Source organism: Chlorocebus sabaeus, chromosome 24, assembly GCF_047675955.1.
Source record: "Chlorocebus sabaeus isolate Y175 chromosome 24, mChlSab1.0.hap1, whole genome shotgun sequence".
In the NCBI taxonomy this organism is placed as follows: domain Eukaryota; kingdom Metazoa; phylum Chordata; class Mammalia; order Primates; family Cercopithecidae; genus Chlorocebus; species Chlorocebus sabaeus.
In genome coordinates this window covers 28178070-28202291 of record NC_132927.1, presented here as the reverse complement: position 1 = coordinate 28202291, position 24222 = coordinate 28178070, and the positions used below count along the sequence as shown (strand labels likewise).

The 24222-nt window shown below is 36.6% G+C and overlaps 1 protein-coding gene across 9 annotated transcripts in view; it reads right to left on the bottom strand.

Annotated features, from left to right (window-relative positions):
* The window catches only part of FRMD6 (FERM domain containing 6), a 248170-nt gene that overhangs the window by 24205 nt on the left and 199743 nt on the right, over positions 1-24222 (bottom strand). For 7 of the 9 annotated variants that reach the window (XM_037983975.2, XM_037983972.2, XM_037983973.2 and 4 more), the window contains 5 exons: positions 16614-16858; positions 7689-7779; positions 4777-4880; positions 3708-3784; positions 1359-1545 (listed from right to left, as the gene is read on the bottom strand). In XM_037983975.2, coding sequence (XP_037839903.2) covers positions 1359-1545; positions 3708-3784; positions 4777-4880; positions 7689-7779; positions 16614-16712 — 558 coding nt within the window. In that variant the 5' untranslated portion in view covers positions 16713-16858. The remainder of the gene's footprint in view (positions 1-1358; positions 1546-3707; positions 3785-4776; positions 4881-7688; positions 7780-16613; positions 16859-24222) is intronic. The other 2 variants (XM_037983976.2, XM_007986683.3) reach the window with 1 other exon arrangement.

Below are 24222 nucleotides of genomic sequence, written 5' to 3'. Positions count from 1 at the left end.
AGAAACAGTAGGAACTAAGACAGGGAGAGGAGGCAATGGACATTTAGGAAGGCTAATGGCAACAAAAATAGAAGAGAATTTTATTTCTTAAGCTGGGTGATTGGTACTCAAGCACATACATTACAGGGTGTTTCAGTTGATGGACAGGACGGGGAGAAGGAATGGTGATAACGCAGAGTTCCGTATGACTCTCATGTACTCAGAGGTAGGAATACGTAGAACTGAGGTGGCAAGAAGATGAATTTGATTTAGGACATCTTGAGTTTGAAGGGCCTATGGGTAAACAGCTACCTTATGGATAAAGGGAAGAGAAACAGATTTGGGACTTGCCTTCACGTAGGTGATCGTTAAAAGCATTAATCTGGATGAGATCTCCCAAGATGCGAGTGGTTAAGTGTCAGGTACAGCAGCAAAATTTAGTGAAAAGAGTCTACTGGATATGTCAATATAAAGCAACTGGTGTCAATATAAAGCAAAAGTAGTATATATTTAATTTTTTACTTCATTACTATATTGATATAAAACAACCTAACGGGCAGCACCATGAGTGGACTGATGGGGAAAGAAGGCAGATGGAAATGGCTTGAGGAACACTTGTGGGAAGCAAAGAAGCTGAAAAAATCAAATACACACTACCTTTTCAAGACGCTTTACTGAGAAGGCAAGGCAAGAGTAGTAGCTCTTCTTTCCCTCCGCCTCTCTTTCTCGAGGATGGGTGAGTGAGAACCAAACATGTTTTGTATGTCCTCACTGAAGAAGAGTTAGTTTGGGGAGGGGCTAATGATACAGAAGAGAGAGAAAAAATATAGCATAGACCTGGAGGAAGGATGGGGAGAGAAACAGACAGGGTAGAGTAGACAAAGGGCAGCTGAGACAGTTCACGTTGGAATAACCCACATTTTCTTGCTGAAAGAAGGGGTTAGTTGCTCTCCCAAGACCAGAGGACATGTAGGCCGGAGCCGGAAGTTGACATACTTGTTCTCTCAGCAAAGGAAAGTGAGGGATAATCTTACTTTTTAAAGAGTTATGTTTTTCTGCCTTCAAAGGGAGAAAATTCTGCCTCAGTAAGAGTAGGCAAGAAGGTCAAGGACATGTCAATGCCAAAAGGAGGCTGGCAAATTCCAAGCTCCACCGTATTATCAGGATGGATGGCAATCCTCTTCCCCATTCACCACAAAAAGACTGAGTACATGAAGACATGATGTGCACCACGTTTTTAAGTGTTAAATATCTGGGCATCACAAAGAATTTGGCCACAGAACATCTGTGTTCCCATTTCTTAAAGAGTATGAGTAGCAACGCTACGAACTAGAAATGCCGAAAGAAAACAGTCTTTCAAATTTGAAAACAGTGCTTACCCAAGATGGGAAGTAAGCCTCTGGCTCGAAGTATTTTCCATAGTGCTTATTCCTTTTGAAGTTCCCAAGATCAGCCTGCAGGGCAAAGGCTGCCAGCAGGAAGTAGGCCTCCTCTCGGAGCACACACTGAGAATGAAGAACTTGTTTTCTCAGGTGCCAGTAATAATAGTATCTTGCTGCTCTGTCACTAGGAAAATAAGAGAAAACAGAACTCACATTTTCATGGAACAATCCAATGACATGTAAACAGAACCCAAATCCTGCTCTCCATCTGGTGACAGGAGCCCTTCTGTCCCTGCTCCTCCCTCCCACCTCATTGAAAAGGGAGCGGTTGTAGCTAACATCTGATAGCTGCCTCACTGAGGTTGCAGGGGGTCAGAACCCCAAGTCACACTATCCAGACAACAAAAATAACATTCCCTAAGGCTTACAGCATTTGATTCGTTCAGAGAAGAAAAAGTTCTGAATCATTCTACTCTAAAATGGTAACTATTTCACCGAGCAAGTGTTAGAATAGAAGCTAGATATGTGTTATCTGTACTGATTTTGCTACAATGATGCTGTACACGTGACATAAATAAGGAAAAATCTGAGGAGCAATCCTGCTTCCGTGTTTTGCTGTTCTTCATATTATTTTTTAACTGAACACACTACAAATACTTTAAGGCCCTTTATAAGTATTTGCATATATACTCTTCTGGAAAAAAATTTGCTTAACAAAGGTGTTCTTTTCCTTTTTTTTAAGCTTCTCCAAGAAGAAATGAATGCTTTCCTTAAATCTTCTTTTTGAGGTTTTTTTATTAAGTGAATGTTACGTTATTGGCATCACGTTTTTATAGGCACATGTCATGACCATTATAATACTCCCCACAAAAGGAAATACTAACAGGGCACACTCATTACAATTTGTTGAGATCAGAAATAAATACAGTCACCATTAAATACGTTAAGAAATGTTGACTGGGGAAAACATGGTAAAAGCTCCAAAAAATATTTACTAGCAAATAGGATGCTTTTGTGATCAAAGTAAAAACGTGTGTGTACATATTTTAATGAGCTCATTTGCCTCTACATTATTTCAGGTTAAATGTTTACCTGAGATTCATAGCTGGTATCATTAGTAGAAAACACATATGGGTTTATTTAAACTAAGACCATGTTTAAGTAGAAAGAGCTTAAAAATAAAGCATTTATGTAATTTTTCCCCCCTTAGGACAGAGTACTTTTCACAGCACTTCTTTTTATAATGCCAACCACAGATGGTCCGGACTGGTTCATGCCTGGGAAAAAGGGGCAGAAGTATATGGATACATTAAAACTTAGCCCTAGGGGGTTAACTATTTGTTAAATATATATATTCCTTCTTTCCAGGTCATGCCACACTTACCAGGTAAAATAAGTAAAAATTGTATGTAAACTGAGAACATAACTAATAAAGTATCTTAGCCTTTTAAAAAAAATCCTTATGGGCTAATTTTTTTACTTTTTAATTTGCATCTGGCATTGATAAAAATATCAAGAGCTAATTTTACATATAACTCACTAGCCAAATGTATTTTGTTTTCTTTCACATGGAGCTTCTCAAAGTTTAAAAATATATAAGCAAAACAGAGTTCATATTTCTAGTATTTTCTATTGGCCACGAAATCACCTCTGAAAGTTTCTAGCACTAAATCCTCCTATACAGACTGAGCTTCAGAAATGGTGAATTCTGAATTTATCCTGAGCCTACTACTGTTCATGCACACACTTCCAGAAAAAGAATCAATTACCTGCCCTTGTCAAACTGCACCTAAGATTCTGATAGGATAGCTTCACTGGGCTTAATCTTGGTTTAAAGCTACTGCCAAGAATATAAGCAAGACCCCACACATGAAAAGAAAACAGCATATATAAACACCCATCCACTTTTATAGGAGAGTTCCTGCTTCTGACCCACTCCCACCTTACCACTGGAAAATAACATAATCTTTTAATCAATCTCCTCACTCTTCACCAAAGTGCTAGTTTCTTCTTGAAATAAGCATATTTTTGGAGACTGATCTGTTTATGAAAACGTGGAGTGGAGAAAATGTGGGCCAATGACACTGTTAATATTTTCATCAATAGTCTAACATTCATTCATTTAACAAGTATTTACTGAATGCCTATTGTATCTCTCTTTTAGGGACTGAGAATATACCAGTGTACAAAAAGATTAAAAAGAAAGAAATTGCTGCTCCTACAGAGTTTATATCCTAACAGGTGTACACAAAGAATAAACACAAGTAACTTATTTGGTATGTTAGAAAAAGTGACACGGCGGGGGGTGAGGGGGGGAAGGTGGGAAATCTCTCCTTGTCCTCTTACCTGATCAATCTGCCATTTTCCACATAGTACTGCACACGGAAGTGGATGATCATAGGAGGCCCAAATTGGTCGATACCCTAAAAACAAAAGCACACACAAAAATCAAGCTATTTCTAGTTACTTTGAAAATGGGTTTCAAAAGCAACCAAAATACAATTATTATTTGCAAGATACTTTTTAATCACTGATAGGTTTTATTTACTTATAATGAGTGGGGACTTGTAGTAGGTAGACAGTCATCCTATATAGATACCAGGTTCATATAAAATTAGGAAGTTATGAAGCAAAACAGGGCACGCTCTATCTGATTTTCATTCACTGTAATGCCAATGACAACATAAGGGAAGATAAAAATAAATGCCAGTGGAAATTTCTAGCTGAGATCCAGCTCCTCGCTCAGCTCTGTTCCCTGTGGTGACCATTTGCTCCTTATTACAAATGTTCTCTTGTTCCTCTGACATTCCACATAGCAAATTCTAATATGCTGTTTGTTTATTTAGACATTCATGTTTTTTACTTTGTAGCTGGCTTTGAAGTAGCCTTCTAGTTTATTCCAAGACTTCTTAAATACAAATTAGAGGACCTAGGATTACTATTCCTGACTTACTAGGGAGGTTCTGGAAACACGAAGTGAATTCTCTATAATTTCTCTCATGTAAAGGAAATTAATGTTTGTGAAATAAAGCACCAGCATAATGAATAGACAAAGCATCAAATGCAAGTACAGTAAAAGTAGATTTTAAAAATTAGTAATAACTTCTAGAACAGCAATTTTGACACCTAGCATAGCCATAAGAGAAGAGCAAATAATTTTTCCATACTTTTCATTTCAAAGCATTATTCCAAGATTATTAAAATTATCCAACATTATTTAATAGATAATCCAGATTCTATTTATTTGCTATAAGCTATTAATACTTGATTAATGTGACACTTTAGAACTTATAATTTTCTTTTCCCATTTTCTACTATATAAAGTATTGCTTACAGTTTTCTTCTAATGTATAACAGCTAAAATAAACATTTTTTTAAAAAATCAAAATAGTTTTGCTTATAAATGTAATCTCACCCAAGTGACTTCGTATTGTCGTACCTTGCTGGCCTCTTTCTTCCATTCTTTTGGACAATATTTGTAAAGCTTTTGTGACATCTCCATATACACATGTTCATTATCTGTACATCAAAAAGAAAAAAAAAAAAAACCAGATGCTAAAGATTTTTAAAAGAAAAAAATATAGAAAGAAACAAGTTTCTTTTAAAGCCTCAAGATGTGTGAATGTAGTCTGAATTCACATATTAGAAAACCCAAGGAGATAAAAGGTCCTGTGAACTAGACATTAATGAGATACTTGTGAATTATTTTGCTTTTGTAATACAGAACACATACTATTAAAGTATATAATATTTAGAAGAAATCTTAGTTGCCAACTTCTGCTTTTACTTAGTTTCTAGGGTCATTATGACTTATAATCTAACTTCTATCACTGTGGGTGTTAGTCTTAAGAAAACATGCTTTCGTTCAGCTCAAAGAAGACTGCTCTCATAGGTACAAAATAATAAAGCATGGCAGAAACACCATCTTAATTGCCATGTGAGAAATTAGAAAACACTGATGATATCAGTTCATTTTCAAGTGAGAAGTCTGACCCACATTTTGTGAAGACTAATCTTTAAGACTATTTCTTGTCTGTGTTCCACACACAGCAAAACACAGCATTACAAAATGATAAGCCCTTACTCACACTGCCTTTGCAATCAGTTTCATGGAAAAGAGAAGAAAAATTTTATGAAAAACAAGTATGAATGCCAAAACATCCCTTCCAGGGGATGATGCTCATAAGGTGAACAGAAAATAAGACTGCTAAAACCTATGTTAAAGTGATCTAAACACGTGAAAAGAAGCTGGTAGAAAACAAACATTTTCATATGTCCCAAAGATAATCTTTTAAAAGAGAAAGATATTTCACAAAAGAAGTCTTTGGCATTCCTATATTGTACAAAGTTTTAAGTCTTTTCTAGATTCCTTTTATTCTATCACTAAAGAGACATCTTCACGGAAAGCTCTGCATAAAAATGTACCTGTTCTGGAAGTGTGTCTCTTTGACTACTCCAAAGATGTGCACACTTTGCTACACTTTGACTCCAAGCTGAATACTGGGATTTGACTGGAAACATGCCAGAAGAAAATGGGAAGGGTAAAGTTACTCAGTTATAAATGACATTAAGTTAACCAATTTTAATGAAAGGGTTAGGAAAGAGATCCCAGAGACAAAAAAAGGAATAGCTACTTAAATCCAGTTAATTAGGTCAACTAACACTATCTCCCATCTCATATCACTGATTAAACATGAAATAGACAAGACCAGACAATCTTCCTGTCGAAACTGATTTGTGTTTGGCTTGAGTTCCCATCTAAAGAAGCAACACAATGAATAGAATTAAGACTGTTCACCATAATAGTACATACATATATTTCTAAACTGCCACTATACCTCTGCCACCTACAGTTTGACCAGAGATTTATACCTTAAGAATTCTTAACACACATTAATCCTGCAAAGCTGGTGGAGTAGTAATTTCCATTTGACATGAAAAAACTGACACTGAGGGAAGTCAAGTGGCATGTCCAAAGCCACACTGCTAGTTAGTGGTGGAACTGGAATTAGAACCAGGTCAACTGATTCCTGTTCCAATGTTCTTTCACCATACTACTATCTCTTTTTTAAAAAGGACATCTTAAAAATTAGTTTGAAACCTAAGGAAGCTGTAAACTGGTTTTATTGGACTGATTTGTTGAACAAGGATTTAGCAGTAGTTGTAGTAAGAAGAATTAACCTTGAGCATGGAATACTAAAAGTTACTTAGAATCTCTAGAGCCTCTTATGGCTCTCAGACTCTTCCCTGAAAGAACGACTGAAGAATGCACTAACAGAAGGATGGAGCTTGGCAACTGTGTTTTATTGTTTTAATTACCACAGGAAGAACTGAAGAGCAAAGGGCTGATTCACAATGTCCTGATGCGTTGCCTGCTCCATGCTCTTTAGCCTCTCCTAAAAAGGCAACTGAAAACAGTTTACATTTTCGGGGAAAGGGGCCTTGTTTATCAGCTGACCAACTTTATACTGATATACTTTCCAACTTGGCAAGTATAAGCATGTTATTGTATTGACCAGATTTCCAAGATATCTTAAGCCTTTAAATTTACCATATTCAAGTATAAGATAGAATTAAATACACCGCACCAAAAAAAATTCTTCTTGACAAAATGAGCAAAGATACATAGAAGACTAAACTAGAGAAATTTAAAAATATCATTTGAAGGAAGAAAGCTTATAATAAATGGCTTTAGAGAAGTCCCAGAAATATAACTCTAAGGTATTATGAGAGAAGAAAGCTTATATGAAGTCCTTTACTTAAAAATCTTCTCCTCATAAAGAATATAGAAGAAACTGACCCGATATTTCCAAGTCATATAGTCTGACTGGAAAAAAGAGAAGGGGTAAGAGAGAAAAATAGAAAATAAGATTAAATTAATAATTACTTTGTGATACTATATAGTTAATAGCAAGAGAAAATGAAAAGAGAAGTCAGTTTAAAGTCAAAAATTATAAAACAAATTAAATTACTTTCCTAAGAGTTCCAGCTACTCCCTGAATGCAAGGAAACAAAAATCGAGCTTGCTTCATTAAAACATGGAAGAGCAAACACATAGAAGGAATCGAGATTCTTAAAGAGGAATCAATTTTTAAGTTCAAACTGTAACAAATACATGCCTAAAATCCTAAATATTGTAAAAAAATATACACAGAAATTGAGATTAAAAACATAAAGACTACATCTACACTAAAAATGAAGATCAGCCCATGGGTATTTTGACAATCACAGTTTTATAACAATATGCCCAATTTAAGTTACAGCTATAAGATGTCATTTCCTCAGGGATAGTTGGCTAAATCCATCAGAGAGGGCTCTAAGACTTACTTTGTATAACACTGAGTCCAAAGAGGTGGCAGTCCTTTAGCCGAAGCAGGTCACAAACCTGGACGAGCAACTGATGACACAGAATCTTAACCTGCAGGGGGAAAAGGCATGACGTGAAATAACAATTCAACTAAGTCCACCCAGGGAACCACAATCAGGCAATTTAACGCATCGTAAATATACTCCTTGAAAGGACGAGCTGACAGTAGAAAACAACTGCTGCTTTATCCAAATCACTTTCACCTGGGGTTGGGTTGCAGTAATGATGATCACAGTACCAGTTTTTACAACATGGTAATAAAATACAAGACTCACAGATCTTACCATACATGGACAAAGCTCTGAAACCATGGTGCATGATAAATGATAAATGAGTTTCAGAAAGTAAGCAGCATAGCCTACTCACATTACCAAAAATATTTATTTGGCAAGTATCTTTTTTAAAAAAAGTTAATTCATTTGTGTTTTTGACTAATAAAACTGTATATATTTATAGTACACAACATAATGTTTTGATACATGTATATACTGTGGAATGAATAAGTCAGACTAACATGCATCATGTCACATATGTATCTTTTTTTGTGGTGAGAACACTTAAAATTCATTCTTAGCAATTTTCAAGTATACATCATCATTAACTACAGTCACCATGTTGTATAATAAATCTCTCGAACTTATTCCTCCTAACTGAAATATTGTATTTTTTTAGTAATATATCCCCAGTCCCCCTACCTCCTCAGTCTTAGGTAACCATCATTCTATTTTCTGCTTCCCTGAGTCAGACTTTTTTAGATTATGCAGGGTTTGTCTTTCTGTGCCTGGCTTATTTCATTAAACCTAACATCCTCCAGGTTCATCTGTTATTGCAAATGATATGATTTCCCTCTTTTTAAAGGCTGAATTGTGTCCCATTGTGCATATGTGCCACATTTTCTTTATCCATTTATCCACTGGTGCACACTTAGGTTGATTCTGTGCCTTGACTGTCATGAATAATACTGCAATATACATGGGAGTGCAGATGTCTCTTTGACATAATGATTTCATCTCCTTTGGGTACATATGCAAGAATGGGGTTCCTGGATCATATGGTAGTACTATGTTTAACATTTTGAGGAACCCCCATACTCCTTTCCATAATGACTTTACTAATTTACGTTCCCAGCAACAGTGTACAAGGGTTCCCTTTTCTCCACATCCTTGTCAACACTTGTTATCTTTTGTCTTTTTGATAATAGCCATTCTAACAGCCATGTCACATTTCTCTGCTATTTAGTGATACTGAGCATTTTTTCATATACCTATTGGTCATGTGTGTATCTCCTTTTGAGGAACGTCTACTCGGGGCAACAAGTATCTTTTCAAGGAAAGCTTTCCTTCTAACAGTCTACCCCAAAAACTCATCTACTGTACAATGAGTTGGTCTAGACTTTTTTTTTTTTTTAAAGACAGAGTCTCAATCAACTAATTTTTTTTTTTTTTTTTTGGTAGAGATAGGGTCTCTCACTATGTTGCCTGGGCTGGTCTTAAACTCCTGACCTTAAGCAATCCTCCCATCTTGGCCTCCCAAAGTGCTGGGATTACAGGGATGAGACACCATGCCCAGCCTGCCTAGCTTTTATCACTGTTATTGTCTAATATATTTTTAGTGCCTAAACCAGATTCCTTTTCTGAGTCTTAGTATAATTCAATCATAAAACTATATTAATTTGGAACTCTGGAAATAAGTTATTCTGACAAGTCAAAAGTTAATTGATAGTCTTTAAAACATACAATTTTCTTTATCAATATTATTATAAATAATAATTATAACGTAATTATATAATTATTGTACATCAATTATATAATTATCATATATCAATAATAATCATACCAATATTATATCAAATAATTATTATTACAAATAATTATTATCTCATAATAATGCTTTCTCAAATGTTTAAAGAAGTATTATGGGGGACAGTAATTCTGCTGATTCTATCTTGTTGACTTCAGAATTATCAAGGTTTATTAGAGTTTGGATAGACTTTAAGAAACCACCCAGGTCAATTTATTTATTCTATAGGAGCAGAAAATAAAACTCAGAAAGCTTAAAGTCATATCACTAATAGTGGCAAAGGCAGCAACTCACAGCTTATTTGTGTATTAAAATACTTTAATTATTAAATATATGCATTAAAATATTATAACATGACAGTTTATCATTTTACCTACACACATTACATATGGCATCTCCCCTTTTATTAGTACTATTTGCTTTCAAATCCTTTTTTCAATAATGATGACAATGGGTTTAAGTTATTATAAATTCTAAAAATTAACTCTGAATTAGTGACTCCTTATCATATCTTAATATGAAACTCAGATTAGGAAAATAAAGACATGCCAAGATCCCTTGAAATTTGAAAGTCAAACAATTCAGAACTGGTGATAATTCCAATTGTAGTAAGAAGAATGGGTTTACTGCTTTTTTCCATATTCATTATTAAATAGCAACCAACCTAAAGTATCTTACCCACTGGAAAGGGCAGAAGATATTTAAGGCCAAAGTAGCATCAAGTGAGCTGCTTGGAAGTACCAGGAACTCATGCAGGGGCAGTGTCTTATTTTACATTCAGGATATGTAGTAGGCACTCAGTAAATGCTTGATGAATGAAAGCCAGGAATCTGATTCCCTGTGGGCTCCTCCTCACCTTCATTCTGTTCCATGAGTAGAGATCAAGACCATTCCCCGAATTACTGAGCAAACCATTTTATAAATATGCCGCTCGGCATTTTAGGAAAATTATATAAATGCAAACCCATGCACCGACGCCACTGGAGAACACATTTGCCAATGGGAAATCATTATCATTCTCTCTGTGTACAGCTAGCATGAATCACCTGATATCCTAGATTTCTGTCCTACAGAAGTCCTATGTCATTTCCAACATTCACTTTAAAAGGCCTCTGGATTTTGAGTTCCATATCATCATAATTCTGCTTTACAAACAGGCTTAAGCAATGATAAAGAAGAGGAAAACACATCAAATGTCATAAAATTCTGAAGTTGAACTATATACTACAAATTTGTGAATTAAAATATCATGTTGTTTACAGCACCTTTAATCCTTAGTTTGACTGTATTTAAAAATGTTAGGTACAAAGCAGCTAAGATAAAATGCAATGAGAAGTTAAAATTCCAAACCACAAACTAAATGTATAGGAAATAAACTGTTTTAACCTTGTGTGACTGCAGACCAAATAACGTTACATATTTCCTCCATGCAGCCCATACATTTATTATTCTTCTGCTAGTAAATCAAGTTTTTGGAGCCTACTGGTAAAGCTCTTTAACAAATATCAAGTAAGCAATGCTCTTATTCAAAAACTATAATTAAATAAGGCCATGGCTCTGAAGTCTTGCCTGCTGTGAAAACAAGCTTGAGTTTTCTGTATTTCCATATTATGAGTCTTTAAGGCTACATTTTAGCTGACTGTGAAATTTCTCAAGTTCTTTAATCTTCAGGAGCAATGGGAATGTTAAAAAGTGCTATATAGTATGAGGTATTAAGAATAAGAATTAAAGCTTTATTCTAAAAATATACTCTATATGGACTTTTTTTTTTTCCCCTTGAGACAAGGTCTCACTCTGTTGCCCAACCTGGAGTGCAGTGGCACGACCACGGGACATTGCAGTCTCAATCTCCCGGACTAAGGGGATCCTGCTACCTCTGCCTTCCAAGTAGCTAGGACCACAGGCAGTGCCACCATGCCTGGCTAATTTTTAACTTTTATGTAGAGACTGGGGTCTCACTATGTTGTCCAGCCTGGCTTCAATCTCCTAACCTCAAATGATTCTCCTGCCTCATCCTCCCAAAATGCTGGGATTACAGGTGTTAGCCACCTCACCCAGCCTCTGTATGGACTTTTAAATTAAAACAGCATGTGATCCTAAATGTTAAAGGTTTGTTATTGTGCAAGAATGTTTAAAATATACACTAGAAAAAAAGAATTGTTGGCTGGGCGTGGTGGCTCATGCCTGTAATCCCAGCACTTTGGGAGGCCGAGGGGGGGTGGATCACAAGGTCAGGAGATCGAGACCATCCTGGCTAACATGGTGAAACCACGTCTCTACTAAAAATACAAAAAAAATTAGTAGGGCATGGTGGTGGGCACCTGTAGTTCCAGCTACGTTGGAGGCTGAGGCAGGAGAATGGCGTGAATCCAGGAGGCAGAGCTTGCAGTGAGCTGAGATTGCGCCACTGCACTCCAGCCTGGGCAACAGAGCGAGACTCCATCTAAAAAAAAAAAAAAAAAAAAAAAAAAAAAAAAAAAAAAAAAGAATTGTTTTGTCTTAGTGAAGACATATAAGCTCGTGGCCACAATTCATATCAATCAAATCTTTATGGCTCCTACATTTACAATGGTTTTACTTCCAAAATTGTCCCAAGTTTCCAAATTTGCCTGATGATTAAAATAATTTAAAATAGCTTCTATCGATGCAATTCACAGGGAATTCAGAATGACCAAAACACTAAATTCATTCCATATGCAAAAAGGCAACTTTCTATCAACCACACCTGTCAGGGAACGAACTTTCATTGCTAAAAATATATAGAGAGAGATTATGAAAAAAATTAGTTAATACAATCGTTCTCACTACAGTTAATTTATTACACTCAAACTCTATACACATTGACTGCTATTTTCTGAACACAAAGATAACACTTTGTAAAAAGCGAGGGCCGCTTGGCAGCCATGAAATGTTTTTCTGGTAGTGGGGAAGCCTCCATCCTACTTAATCTAGTCCCTTCTTTGGTCCAACCGCTTACTAGAGAGGAGTTTGGGCATAGCAAGAGTCTATATGCCTGTGTCCTACCTTAGACCTGCCCTGAAATAAGAACTCTTACAGGCCTACATGGGATTCAGACTCTTCATCTTGGTTTATTAACAGAGTACATTAATGAAATGAACAAACAGTTCCAGGAAATAAAAACAAGTAAATTGATACTCAAGGGCTCACTTACTGAGTAATTCACATATGCCAGGCGCTTCACTAAGTACTTCATGCATGTGACATCTTTAAATCCTTGCAATGTCCCTGTGCATAGGGTAAGATTATCCCTACTTCACAGATGAGGAAACCAAAGAAACAAAACAAAACAACTAGAAAATTTGCCCAAGATTGCAAAGTTGTGGAGCAAGGATTTCAACACAGGTCCCTGTGACTCTAAAACCCACCTTAATAGTGATATATGACCTCACAGTCCATGATCATAGTCCTAACCATCTCAGAGAGATTATCATACTAACATTGTAAAAGAGGAGAGTTGAAAAAGTATAGTTTATCTCTGCCTAGGTATTAAAATGACAATAGCAGCTATTACATATGCATCAGAAATTATGCTGAGTGTTAATCCTAAATTCTCACAATCACCCTGCAGCATAAGTATTACTCTCATTTTAAAGGTGAAATGTTGAGGCTGAAAGAGGTATAATTAACTTTCCCAAAGTCATTCAGATATGAGATTTGAATTCAGGTCTGTGTGTTTTAAGTATATCCATGTGTTTTCACTTTCATACTACTCCTCAATTATTCTATAAAGGGAAGACAGAAATGAAGCTAATACAAATTCAGTACCCACTACATACCAGGTACTGGGCAAGTTGCTTTTACAAGTGAAAAAAGTGAGTAAGCTTAATCAACTTGTCCAAAGGTCACAAATCTAGTGAACTGTAGAGTCAAAATATGAATAGTCTTTTTCTCAGCAACGATGACAATTATGCTATTATTGCTAACAACAACCAACATTTACTTTGCACTTACTACGTATCACGTACTGTTCTAAGAGCTGGGTCAGTGACATGTGCCAAAAACAGTCGAGTAACCAGAATTCCAAAGAATGAAAGAAACTAGGTGATGCTGGCACGTAGATCTTTGCTGTTTCACTCAAATTTTAGAGTATCTATAGCATCTATTTAGTGGATCTTATTAAATGCAGATCCTTGCGTCCTACCTCAGACTCACTACATCAGCATTTCTCTCATCCAAGTACTAACCAGGCCCGTCCCTGCTTAGCTTTTGAGATCACATGAGATCAGGCAACATTCAGTGTGGTATGGCAACAGACTACACAAACTGAATATTACTTAGCTGCCCCAAATAATTCTGATGTACATTCAAGTTTCAAAACCGCTGATCCATAAGAACAAATGAACTGGCTATCTTCCCGTTTGTTCTCTATAACTATCTTCCTCAGCTGAGATTTTAGTATAAATTAATTTCTTTGAAAATTATAGTCAGCTTTCAGTATTCTTCACTAAGTCAGATTAGCCTTCCCTTCATTAAATGTGGTTAGTAAGGTGTTCCACACCTGCTAGTGTGTGTACACACACATGCACATACACACACATATTGCACCAGGTGAAAAGACAAATGAAAGTACGAGAAGTTTCTTAAGTGCTTATGCTATATGTCCTAGATTATGTATATTTTTAAAATTTAGTGGATGTCTTTTATATAACTGTATAAAAAGTAAAACAAAATATTCACATATGTAAGTAGGATTAGATTATAACTTATTTTGCTAGTGCCCACACTGAAAAAAGAGATATATTGTCGATATTTATTCAATTTAAAAAACCAAATGCTGTCAGAATAATAGCCCACCACTTCACACAACCAAAAACAATTTCAGTTACCCTGAGCAGCAATGTAGCTAATCATTGGAAATTCTGCCCAAAAGATGACAAAGTTCATCTAATAGGCAGGCCTGTTGGATCCTCAGACAACCCCTATAAGTAAAATGAGGATACAGCAGTAAATTAAGAAATGGTGTTGATTGTCAGAATAAAGCCAAAATGACTTTGGTAATAAGCAGAAACTTTTCTTAGCTAAACTTTTAAATGAAATTATTTAAATATCATATAGATTTCAGCATAATATCTGCAAATATTCTTTTATATAGCAATTGGATTTAAAATATAGTAACATGGCGAGGCTCAATGGCTCACGCCTGTAATCCTAGCACTTTGGGAGACCGAGGCGGATGGATCACTTGAGGTCAAGAGTTCGAGACCAGCCTGGCCAACATGGTGAAACCCCGTCTCTACTAAAATTACAAAAATTAGCCAGGCGTGGTGGCAGGCACCTGTAGTCCCAGCTACTCGGGAGGCTGAGGCAGGAGAATCACTTGAACCTGGAAGGCAGAGATTGCAGTGAGCCAAGATCGTACCACTGCACTGCAGGCTGGACAACAGAGAGAGACTCTGTATCAAAAAAAAAAAAAAAAAAAAAAAATCAAAATCAAAATAAATAAAAATGTAGTAACATAGAGGAAAGAAAACGAATTCAAGTCATGCACTAAGGCAATTTTTCCTCTAATTCCATCAGAATACAATCTATGAAAGAAAGAGTATGAAAGTTGGTAACACAGAGAGGGGTTGAAAAATGTTAGGCATGACATTGATTACCATAAAATTGTTTAGCAGTCTCTACCAAAGCTAAACATAGTGTAACCTATGATTCACAAATACTCTTCAGTAGAAACCGAGAAATATTTCTACATGTGCATACACATAACATGTTCGTAACAGTTTTACAATAGCCAAAAACTTAAAACAATCTAATATCTATCCATCAACAGTAGATTAATAGATCGGGTCTATTCATACAATGGAATATCACGCAACAATGGAAAAGTAGTAATTATTGTCACATGGATTCACATGAATAAATTTCACAGGCCAAATGTTGAGTAAAAGAACTCAGAAGTGAATATATCACATAACTTCAGCTTCATGAACTTCAGAAACAAGCAAAACTTTGGTGACAGAGATCAGAATAGTTTTTACCCTTTAGGTGAAGGATATTGACTAGGGAGTGTCACAAAGAATCTTTCTAGGGTGCTGGCAATGTTTTATATCTCAAACAGGTGATGGTTACATGGATGTACACAATTGTAAAAATTCATTGAGCTGCACACATAAGGTTTCTAAACTTTGCAGTATGTAAATTATAACTCAATTTTTTTAAGTTAAAAAAATATGATATTCCTCAATGTTCAGGTTATCTAAGCAAGTTGACTATGACTCACAAACCATAAGCAACAGCTTAGTGCTCAAATGTTCAGCCTACGCACCTAGTCCTGGAAACTGGCTAGACTTCGGCTACTCTTAAAATAAAATCAAGATGCATATTAAAAAGCTATCTAAGGCCGGGCATGGTGGCTCAAGCCTGTAATCCCAGCACTTTGGGAGGCTGAGGCGGATCACCTGAGGTCAGGAGTTTGAGACCAGCCTGGCCAACATGGTGAAACCCCGTCTCTACTAAAATTACAAAAATTAGCCAGGCATGGTGGTGAGTGCCTGTAACCTCAGCTACTCGGGAGGCTGAGGCAGGAGAATCACCTGAACCCAGGAGATGAAGGTTGCAGTGAACCGAGATCACGCCAACACACTCCAGCCTGAGTGACAGAGTGAGACTCTGTCTCAAAAAAACCTATCTAGGTTGGTACAAAAGTAACCGTAGTCTTTGATATCACTTTCAATGGCGAAAGCCACAATTACTTTTGCACCAACCTAACAGCAATGATTACCATTTCACGTGTGCGGGTGACAACTCTAAGCATTTAAGACACAAATTCATATACTTCAATAGAAGTTATATTTTGATCAAAAGTTTAAAAAGAGCAAATGTTTGTTTTTCAATATAGTAACCACAGTCCTCTAATTCTAACCCAGGTGAGAGAATGTTGAAGGCACCTGCACACAAGCCAGAAAGCTAAGTGAATGTATGTATGGACTATTTGACAACCCAATCCTGTCACATTATTACTGCCCTAATTTTGTAAAGATTTCACCCTTAATCAAGTCATAAGTTGAATGTGGTCACTGGTGAAAACATAATATTTAGACATTTCTAAAACTTGATCTACTCACATTTATGATAATGTTCAGAGATTCATCGTTGGGAAGGAAAATGCACACGCTGCGGCGGTCTTGCATGACTCTGTTGTTATGGAAATTCAATTTGTTCATTGTGTTGTGGGCTCTCTGGTGGTCACGGCTGGGCTCTGGGTCCTTGGCAATTCCTCAGGTTCCCAGCACTCCAAAGCCAAGCTCGCCTCCTCATCACACGCCCTGCAGGATAAGCTTCATGGTGTTCGACTATGTGGGTTTCATAGCTGTGAAAAAGCCAAAGGGGAGACTCCTGAAGAAAGGCGGTGAAGACTGTGAAAAGCAGGTTGGGAAGATGAACACAGCGCTACTACTCCTGTGGGCACAGAGACAGCAAGTCTCCAGCCAGCACCACCTTGTTTAATACATGGGAACTCACTGAAATTCATTCTGTATTTTGCCCACAAAGTTTTAAAGCTTTCATCCACAGTCATGAATTAAACTTATAACCAATGAGAGCCTCACACATTCAAGGATGTACTAAGCACTACAGGCCTCACAGAAACAGAGATCCTGTCTTGGAGGAGTTTTCCATTCCACATGGGAGATAAAGTGTTTTGAACATGAAATGACAAAAACAACAGCAATAAGAAAATTCTCTTTCTCTTTCATTACTATCAAACTCAAATAAATGTCTTGGCTCTTACATTACATTCATTCTTCAACCATTGTGGTCTGGCCTCCACTTCCTTCACTTCACCAACATGGTTCTGCCAAAGGAAGCCCGTGATCTCTAGGCCATCACTTTAATTGATCTCTCTACGACATTTATCCTGGTTGTTAAGCCCTCCTTACAACATTCTTCTTAGTTTTTATGGCTCTGTCTCTCCTGCTTCTTTAATCTGATAATGCAAACTTGATTTTTCCATTTATTATTTCATAAACCAATTAATACACAGATAAAACAAGACTGTGTATATCAAACCATGTTTGTATAGAAAAGAGGGATGGATTTTGGATGCCTCTCATATCTAATTAGTTCTATTAAACATATTGTATTGTTTAACTTATCAGATTTTTGATATAGAGAATTTTGTTTGCAAGTAACAGAAATTTTATCTCCAATTTTCAGTAATTACACCCATTATTTCTGTTTTATGTCTCATTGCATTGGTGAGATCTTGTAGAATAATTTTAAAACAGTAGTGGGTATTTTCTACTTTTAATGGGTATGTCTAGGATTTCATATATTGTTGCTAATAGAACACTATTCAACCAAAACATGTCAAGACTAGCTGTCTCTCAAACCATTAGTATTTATATTATTCCTTTCCAGCTACATTTGTAGGATGTAAAAGACCATTTCTAGGAATATGGAACTGTTTTACTAGGTGGAAAGTATATATAACCATACAATTTTCATAGAAAACGCATTAACACTCACATAAATCAAAGCACAAATGAAATAGAATCTTGGCCGATTTGCTTAAGGTTAAATGTATAACTCTTATCAGCAGGAGGGGAAAGAATATATTCTTAGATAGTTGGCACATTGATAAAATATAACATCATCCACAAGGGAATTACTCGAAACTAAAACAAACGGTAATCATATATATGGTACTTCATTATTAGGAAGGTGGCTAAAAGCCCAATTAGAAGTATTCTGCTTTTCTTAAAGAATAATTGTTTCATGTTAGGTTATAGCCAGTACATCACCTCGTGGGGGGTCATCAGAGGCCTGTGCTATCGTTCTCACTAGGATGGATGGTTAATCCATGTGTTGTTCTAGGACCACAAACTACGCCCCAATCTACTCATCCATCTAGGGAAAAATGCATGCTTTTATTTCAACAATTCCAAAGCATCAGTTGGAGGACCAGCATCGGCTGCATAAGAATCACCTGGGTGTTTGTAATAAATACAGAATCCTGAGCAGGTATTCCAGCATTTCTATTCATACAGAATTTCCAGGGTCAGGGCCAGGTATTTCTGATGTGTAGCAACACATGGAAACCACTTTAGTTAGCAGAAGGAAGGCACTGAGTAGAGGGTTGAATATAATACATTGGAAAAATATCTTAAGGATAAAGAATTGGGAAAAAGTAATATATGTGAATATCACATTATAATAGGAAAAACAAGGTCCTCAACATTGTCAAAGGTATAAATTCCTACAACAGGTCAAATTCGTGTGCTCAAAACATTTTCCTGAAAAATGTTACCAGGCGGTATAGGGATACGTAGGTTTGCAAAGTACTGTACCCTATATATGTCCTTTCTTAGAAATTCAGAAAGTATTAAAGGCTCTGTGAAGTCCTGCAGGCAACTTCTTATATTTAATGCATTATTTCTCAAACTTACATAAGCACACAATACTTTTCCCCCAAGGCATATCTATTAAGGTCCTACAGAACAATATTCTTAGGCATACCATTGAGAGATACAATTCTAAAATTATTTTATCAAATATTATATTTCATGGCAAAATTTTCCCCATATATTGATATATTCCAATACGTAGTCTTCCTTTTTGCAATATAAATCTTTACAAGAAGAAATTATAAGCTTTGATTGAATCAGCATCTTAAATTCAAACCCTTAAATAATATTCATCCCAGTATAATTCTTCTTATTTAAATCTATACTTCAAATTGAGTTAGTCCTATAATTTTTCACTTCTAATTAAACCAATTACAGCAGGGTATGTCTACTGACCTACTTTCCAGAATTTAAAAAATAAACTAGGAAAAAATATCTTCTGAGCTGTGGGATGTTTCCAGAGCTTCATTAAAATAACTTGAAATTTTCATTTGGGTACAATTTTTGCTTCTTTTATGGTTCAAATATGCAGCACAAAAGATGACTGGAAGAAGATTATTGAAGGAAATTTAATAAAAGCAGAGTCTACATGAAGCAGCGCTGCTTCACTGCTACTCTTTCTGCTTTGAGGATGGCAAACTAGAAAAGCACTTAAAGAGAGAGATTAAGTTTTTACTTTACCCAAGACAGCATTAAAGCTGATTAAAAGGCTCCACTGAAATGGTAAAATGGCCATATCTCTAATATGTGCCAGTATAAAACTTTTAATCTAAAATTGGGCAGTCCTGGGGAAAAGAATTAGATTAAATTTATACCAATTTGAATTCTAGAAGTCAACCTCATGGCAGCCATTGGCTACTTATTCTGTGTCCTACACTAAATCTCAACTCAGTCCCAGGAGGACACATTTCCTACTACTACAGAGCAACCCTTTTCTGCCCAATGATCTTAGGATCAATTATCTATGAAGAGTAGACCATGTGGTAGTAACATATTTGCCAGGGAACAAAAAAAAGTCAGTTTTAATAATGATCAAATTCCACCCACCTCTTTATTTATTAATACCCAACTTACAAAAACAATACGTTAAGCTATACAATTCCCCCCTGGAACTTCAAGCGCACATTATTAAAAGTTCCTTGTTTCCTGATAAGTTCCAATGGTTACAAAATTACTCAGTTTCTTTTAAGAATCAGGAAGCCACCACCCATGGGCATTCAATACTGATTGTCATTTTTAACAAATTCTGGGAAAAAAACTTTAAAACTGGGTCACTACCACTAAAAGGATGCAGTTTAGTTATAATGTATCAATACTGATTTGTTAGTTGTGACAAATATACCATAATCATGTAAGATGTTAGCAACCGGGGAAACTGGGTGCCTGTGTGGTACACAGAAACTCTCTATACCACCTTTGCAACTGTTTTCTAAATCTAAAACTATGGTAATTTTTTTTTTAATTTTAAAATTAAAAGTAGGTCACCAGAAATTTCCTACCCACATAATACAGTCTCATTTTGAATGTAGGCAAAGCAGGATTCTCAATTCTAGGACTGTCTCTCTAAAAAAGTAAAAAGCTGGTAATTTGATAAGATGACTGTAAGCGAAGCATGACTAAGTAGGCATGTATCAACAGTCAATATGGTATCTTTATCACCTAACAAAAACAAGGCGAAAATTTATCTTAGAAAACTTGGATTGCAGAGAATCCTATCTTCCAATTTAATCATCACACATTCATATAGCTCATGTTACACACACAGTACGGTAATATTTATTTGCTGAAAAGCAGAATACAAAAGTATTACATATTCCCCCTCCACCTATGAGTTCACCATCTAGTTAAGGACATATCACTGCCAAGAAGATTAAAATGATAGTATTGTCCCTGATTTCTAAGAGCACACATACTCTGATGGGCAACTCTCATGCCAACCTCAAAGGAAGATGTAATGGATAACAGTATGAAGTACACAAATACTGTGCTATGAATACTGTAGCTAAGATCATTCTGGAATAAACAGTGTATCATCTTTAATGTATAGTATCCTATCCCAAAAGTGGTATCAAAATGTCTTTAGTAAAATGAGTAGTTTTTGTTCATTCTTTCATTCAACACCTACTGTCTGCCAAATGTTGCTGTATGTGCCGAGTACGCTAACAAAAATATCCTGCTCTAATAGAAACAGACAATAAGCACATGATGTAGATGGTGATATGTACTATGAAGAAAAATAAGCCCAGAGTAGATGATAGAGTTGATGGAGATACGTTTGTGGTGTGGATGCTATTTCATGTAGGGTAATCAAGGGAAGCATCTCTAATGAGTCAATATTTAAGGAAACACCTAAATGAAGAAAGAGATGTAATTTCCTTCCGTCCGTCCATCCATCCATGCAACCAACCAACCAACCATCCATCCATCCATCCATCCATCCATCCATCCATCCATCCTAGGCAAGAGTTTTCCATGCCAAGACTCACTTATTGTTCAGAAGAGGCAAAATAATAGTGCTAATGATAGCTAGCATTTACTACAAACTTACTAAGTTCCAGGCACCATTAAGTATTTATGGTATGTTAAAGAAACCTGCGAACTCACTTTCATGCTTCCCATTCACAGGTGGGATCTATTTCCCCTCTCCCCGGATCTGGACTGGCCCTGAGACTAACTCCTGCTCAGTAAGAAGTTTCTCCTTGTGGATAATCTATTTGTGCAATACTCCTTGTAAGTACTCCTCAGTTGTCTGTCTCCTCTACTTAGCTCTTCTCAGAGGAGGGTCACTTCACTAGCTACACATTTTGCTCAGTCTTCAATGACAGGCACACAGTATATGCTCATTAAATGTTAGCTGTTTGTTTTACTATACACGAAGATTCTACTGAATGGCTTTTTAAACTCGCCACTACTCATGTTTTGGGCCAAATATTATTTTTAGTGGCGGGCTGTCCTGCACATTGTAGCATGTTCAGCGGCAGCCCTGGCCTCTACTCACTAGCTGCCAGGAGCCCCTCTCCCATCAGTTGTAACAATCCCAAATGCCCTCAGACATTCCCGAATGTTCCCTGGGGGCAAAATTACCCATGGTTGAGAACTAGTGCTCTACACGTTTCCACAGAGACACTACGGGCTACTTTTTACCACCCAGCTGTTTTTTTATTTAATAATACAATTCTTACTAAATACATATTTTCCAACTAAAGATCAGCAACTGAGCGCCAAACTCAGAAATCTGGCTTGAACTTTAAAGACAAAATTTTCAACCTCTTGAATGTGTGTGGCCTCCGGCTTTGGAATAGCTTTGAAGTTTAACTTCTTAAAACTTAAATATTTAGTGCAGTATATAGCCGAACTTCTCACACAAATACACTTTCATAATTCCCACCTGCTTGTTCCTGAAGAGTTCTTTATTTTGATAACAGTACCTGAAAATATAAAACCTACCCGGAAACAACTGACACCTAATTTTTAATTTGCCCGCATACTCTGTATTATGAGGGGTTTTTTTTTTTTTAAGGGTCAGTTATTTGTTTAAAAAAAAAAATTTAGGAGCCACAGATTTACTTTTCTCACTTAAGGTGAGAAGTAAATTGAACACTCTCTGCTTCATGGCCTGTTTTACAGTTACTGTTTTACCTATAAAGAAAGTAGTTCACATCTATCAACCATTTGGAGCCAAATACTCTGGAAAGAACATCAGATTCTTTGTTGCTGTCTCTTTCCCACTTCCAACCATTGCTCTGGTGGACAAAAGAGGCACTGTGGAAAGGCTAAGATCGCCTTTGATATGGCTTAACCTCATGTTTAGAGACAATACAAACAGACTACTGAGTAAGAAGATAGATTTAAGGGTGAAAGAACCCTTTCTCAATCAGTCAAATCTGGATCTTAATCTGGATTCCACAACACCTGCTGTGTGACCTTCGGTAAGTTAGCTGATCTCTAAATCTGATTCTTCATCTGTAAAATCTGTAGTACTGGCCTCCTAAGATCACTGGAAGGGTTAAATTAGATAATGGATATTAGCTATCAGGTTATTTGGGTGGGAAAGATTGTTCATTAAAATAAGAGTCAAAGCCAGGCACACTGACTCACATCTGTAATCCCAGCACCTTGGGAGGCCAAGGCAGGAAAATTTCTTGACATTAGGAGTTTGAGATCAGTCTGGGAAACATAGCAAGACCCTGTTTCTACTAAAAAAATTTTTTTAAAAATAGGTGAGTATGGTGGCACATGCCTGTAGTCCTAGCTACTCAGGAGGCTGAGGCAGGAGGATCACTTGAGCCCAGGAGATCGAGGCTGCAATGAACAACGACTGTGACATAGCACTCCAGCCTGCGCAAGAGCAAGGAACAAGGCTGTCTCAAAAAACAAAAAAAAAAAATAAAAACTAGTCATGAGTTGCCAGGTCATGAGAAGGAGTATCTACAACTGGTTAACAAAAATACACTCATATAGAGATCTAGACCTCAGAGCCAGATGTAGCAAATGAGCTAAACTTTAGGAAGTCTACTTTTGGGTAGAGAAGTTAAGCGTAGTGTTGGTTGTAAATAGGAAAGTGGCATTATATTAGGTGGTTACTCTTTTGAAATTGTATGTACTGAAAGACAGTGCGTATGGGTGTATAGATCGAAATGTGTGCTGGCTGACCAAAGAATGGAAGGTAGAGGACACCTGTTTTAGTCTGCTTGGCACCATCTTCCCAGTGGGGCTATTGATCACAATATGTTGTCCCCACCCTGGCTGATGGGAGTGATGTAGGAAAGGGATGTAACTCTGAGCTGGCCAAACAGGGTTCATTCTCCAACCACAGTGCTTGGTCTACATGGTGAACATGTAACCCAAGCAAAACCAGAATTCCTCCACAAAATTTGTGATATAAACGCTGGGAAGGAGAGAGCTGCTCTTCTTTTTGTATTGCTATTTGTGAAAATAGTATGAGCCTGGAGTTGCTGGCAATCATCTTTGATGCCACATGGTAAGAAATCTCCTGAGAAGGATATCGTCACAGAGGAAAGACAAGCTCAGAAAGAATCCTGATCACATCATTTGAACTGCTCCATCTAGCTGTCTGAAGCCAGAAACCATCCACAGAAATTCTCATATAGTGAGCCAGCAAGTTATCTTAAGCCAATTCTGCCACTTGCAACTGAGTAAGTCCTCTCTAATACAGACCATTCAAACAAGAAGCTGACTGAGTGCCTGATACATTCATTCATTAATTCACTGTTTACTACCTCTGGCTATGCCAACATTGGTATTTACTTAAAAAAACAAACAAACAAACAAAAAGTCGCTCTAAGTTTTAAAGTTTCTCTCCAATCCA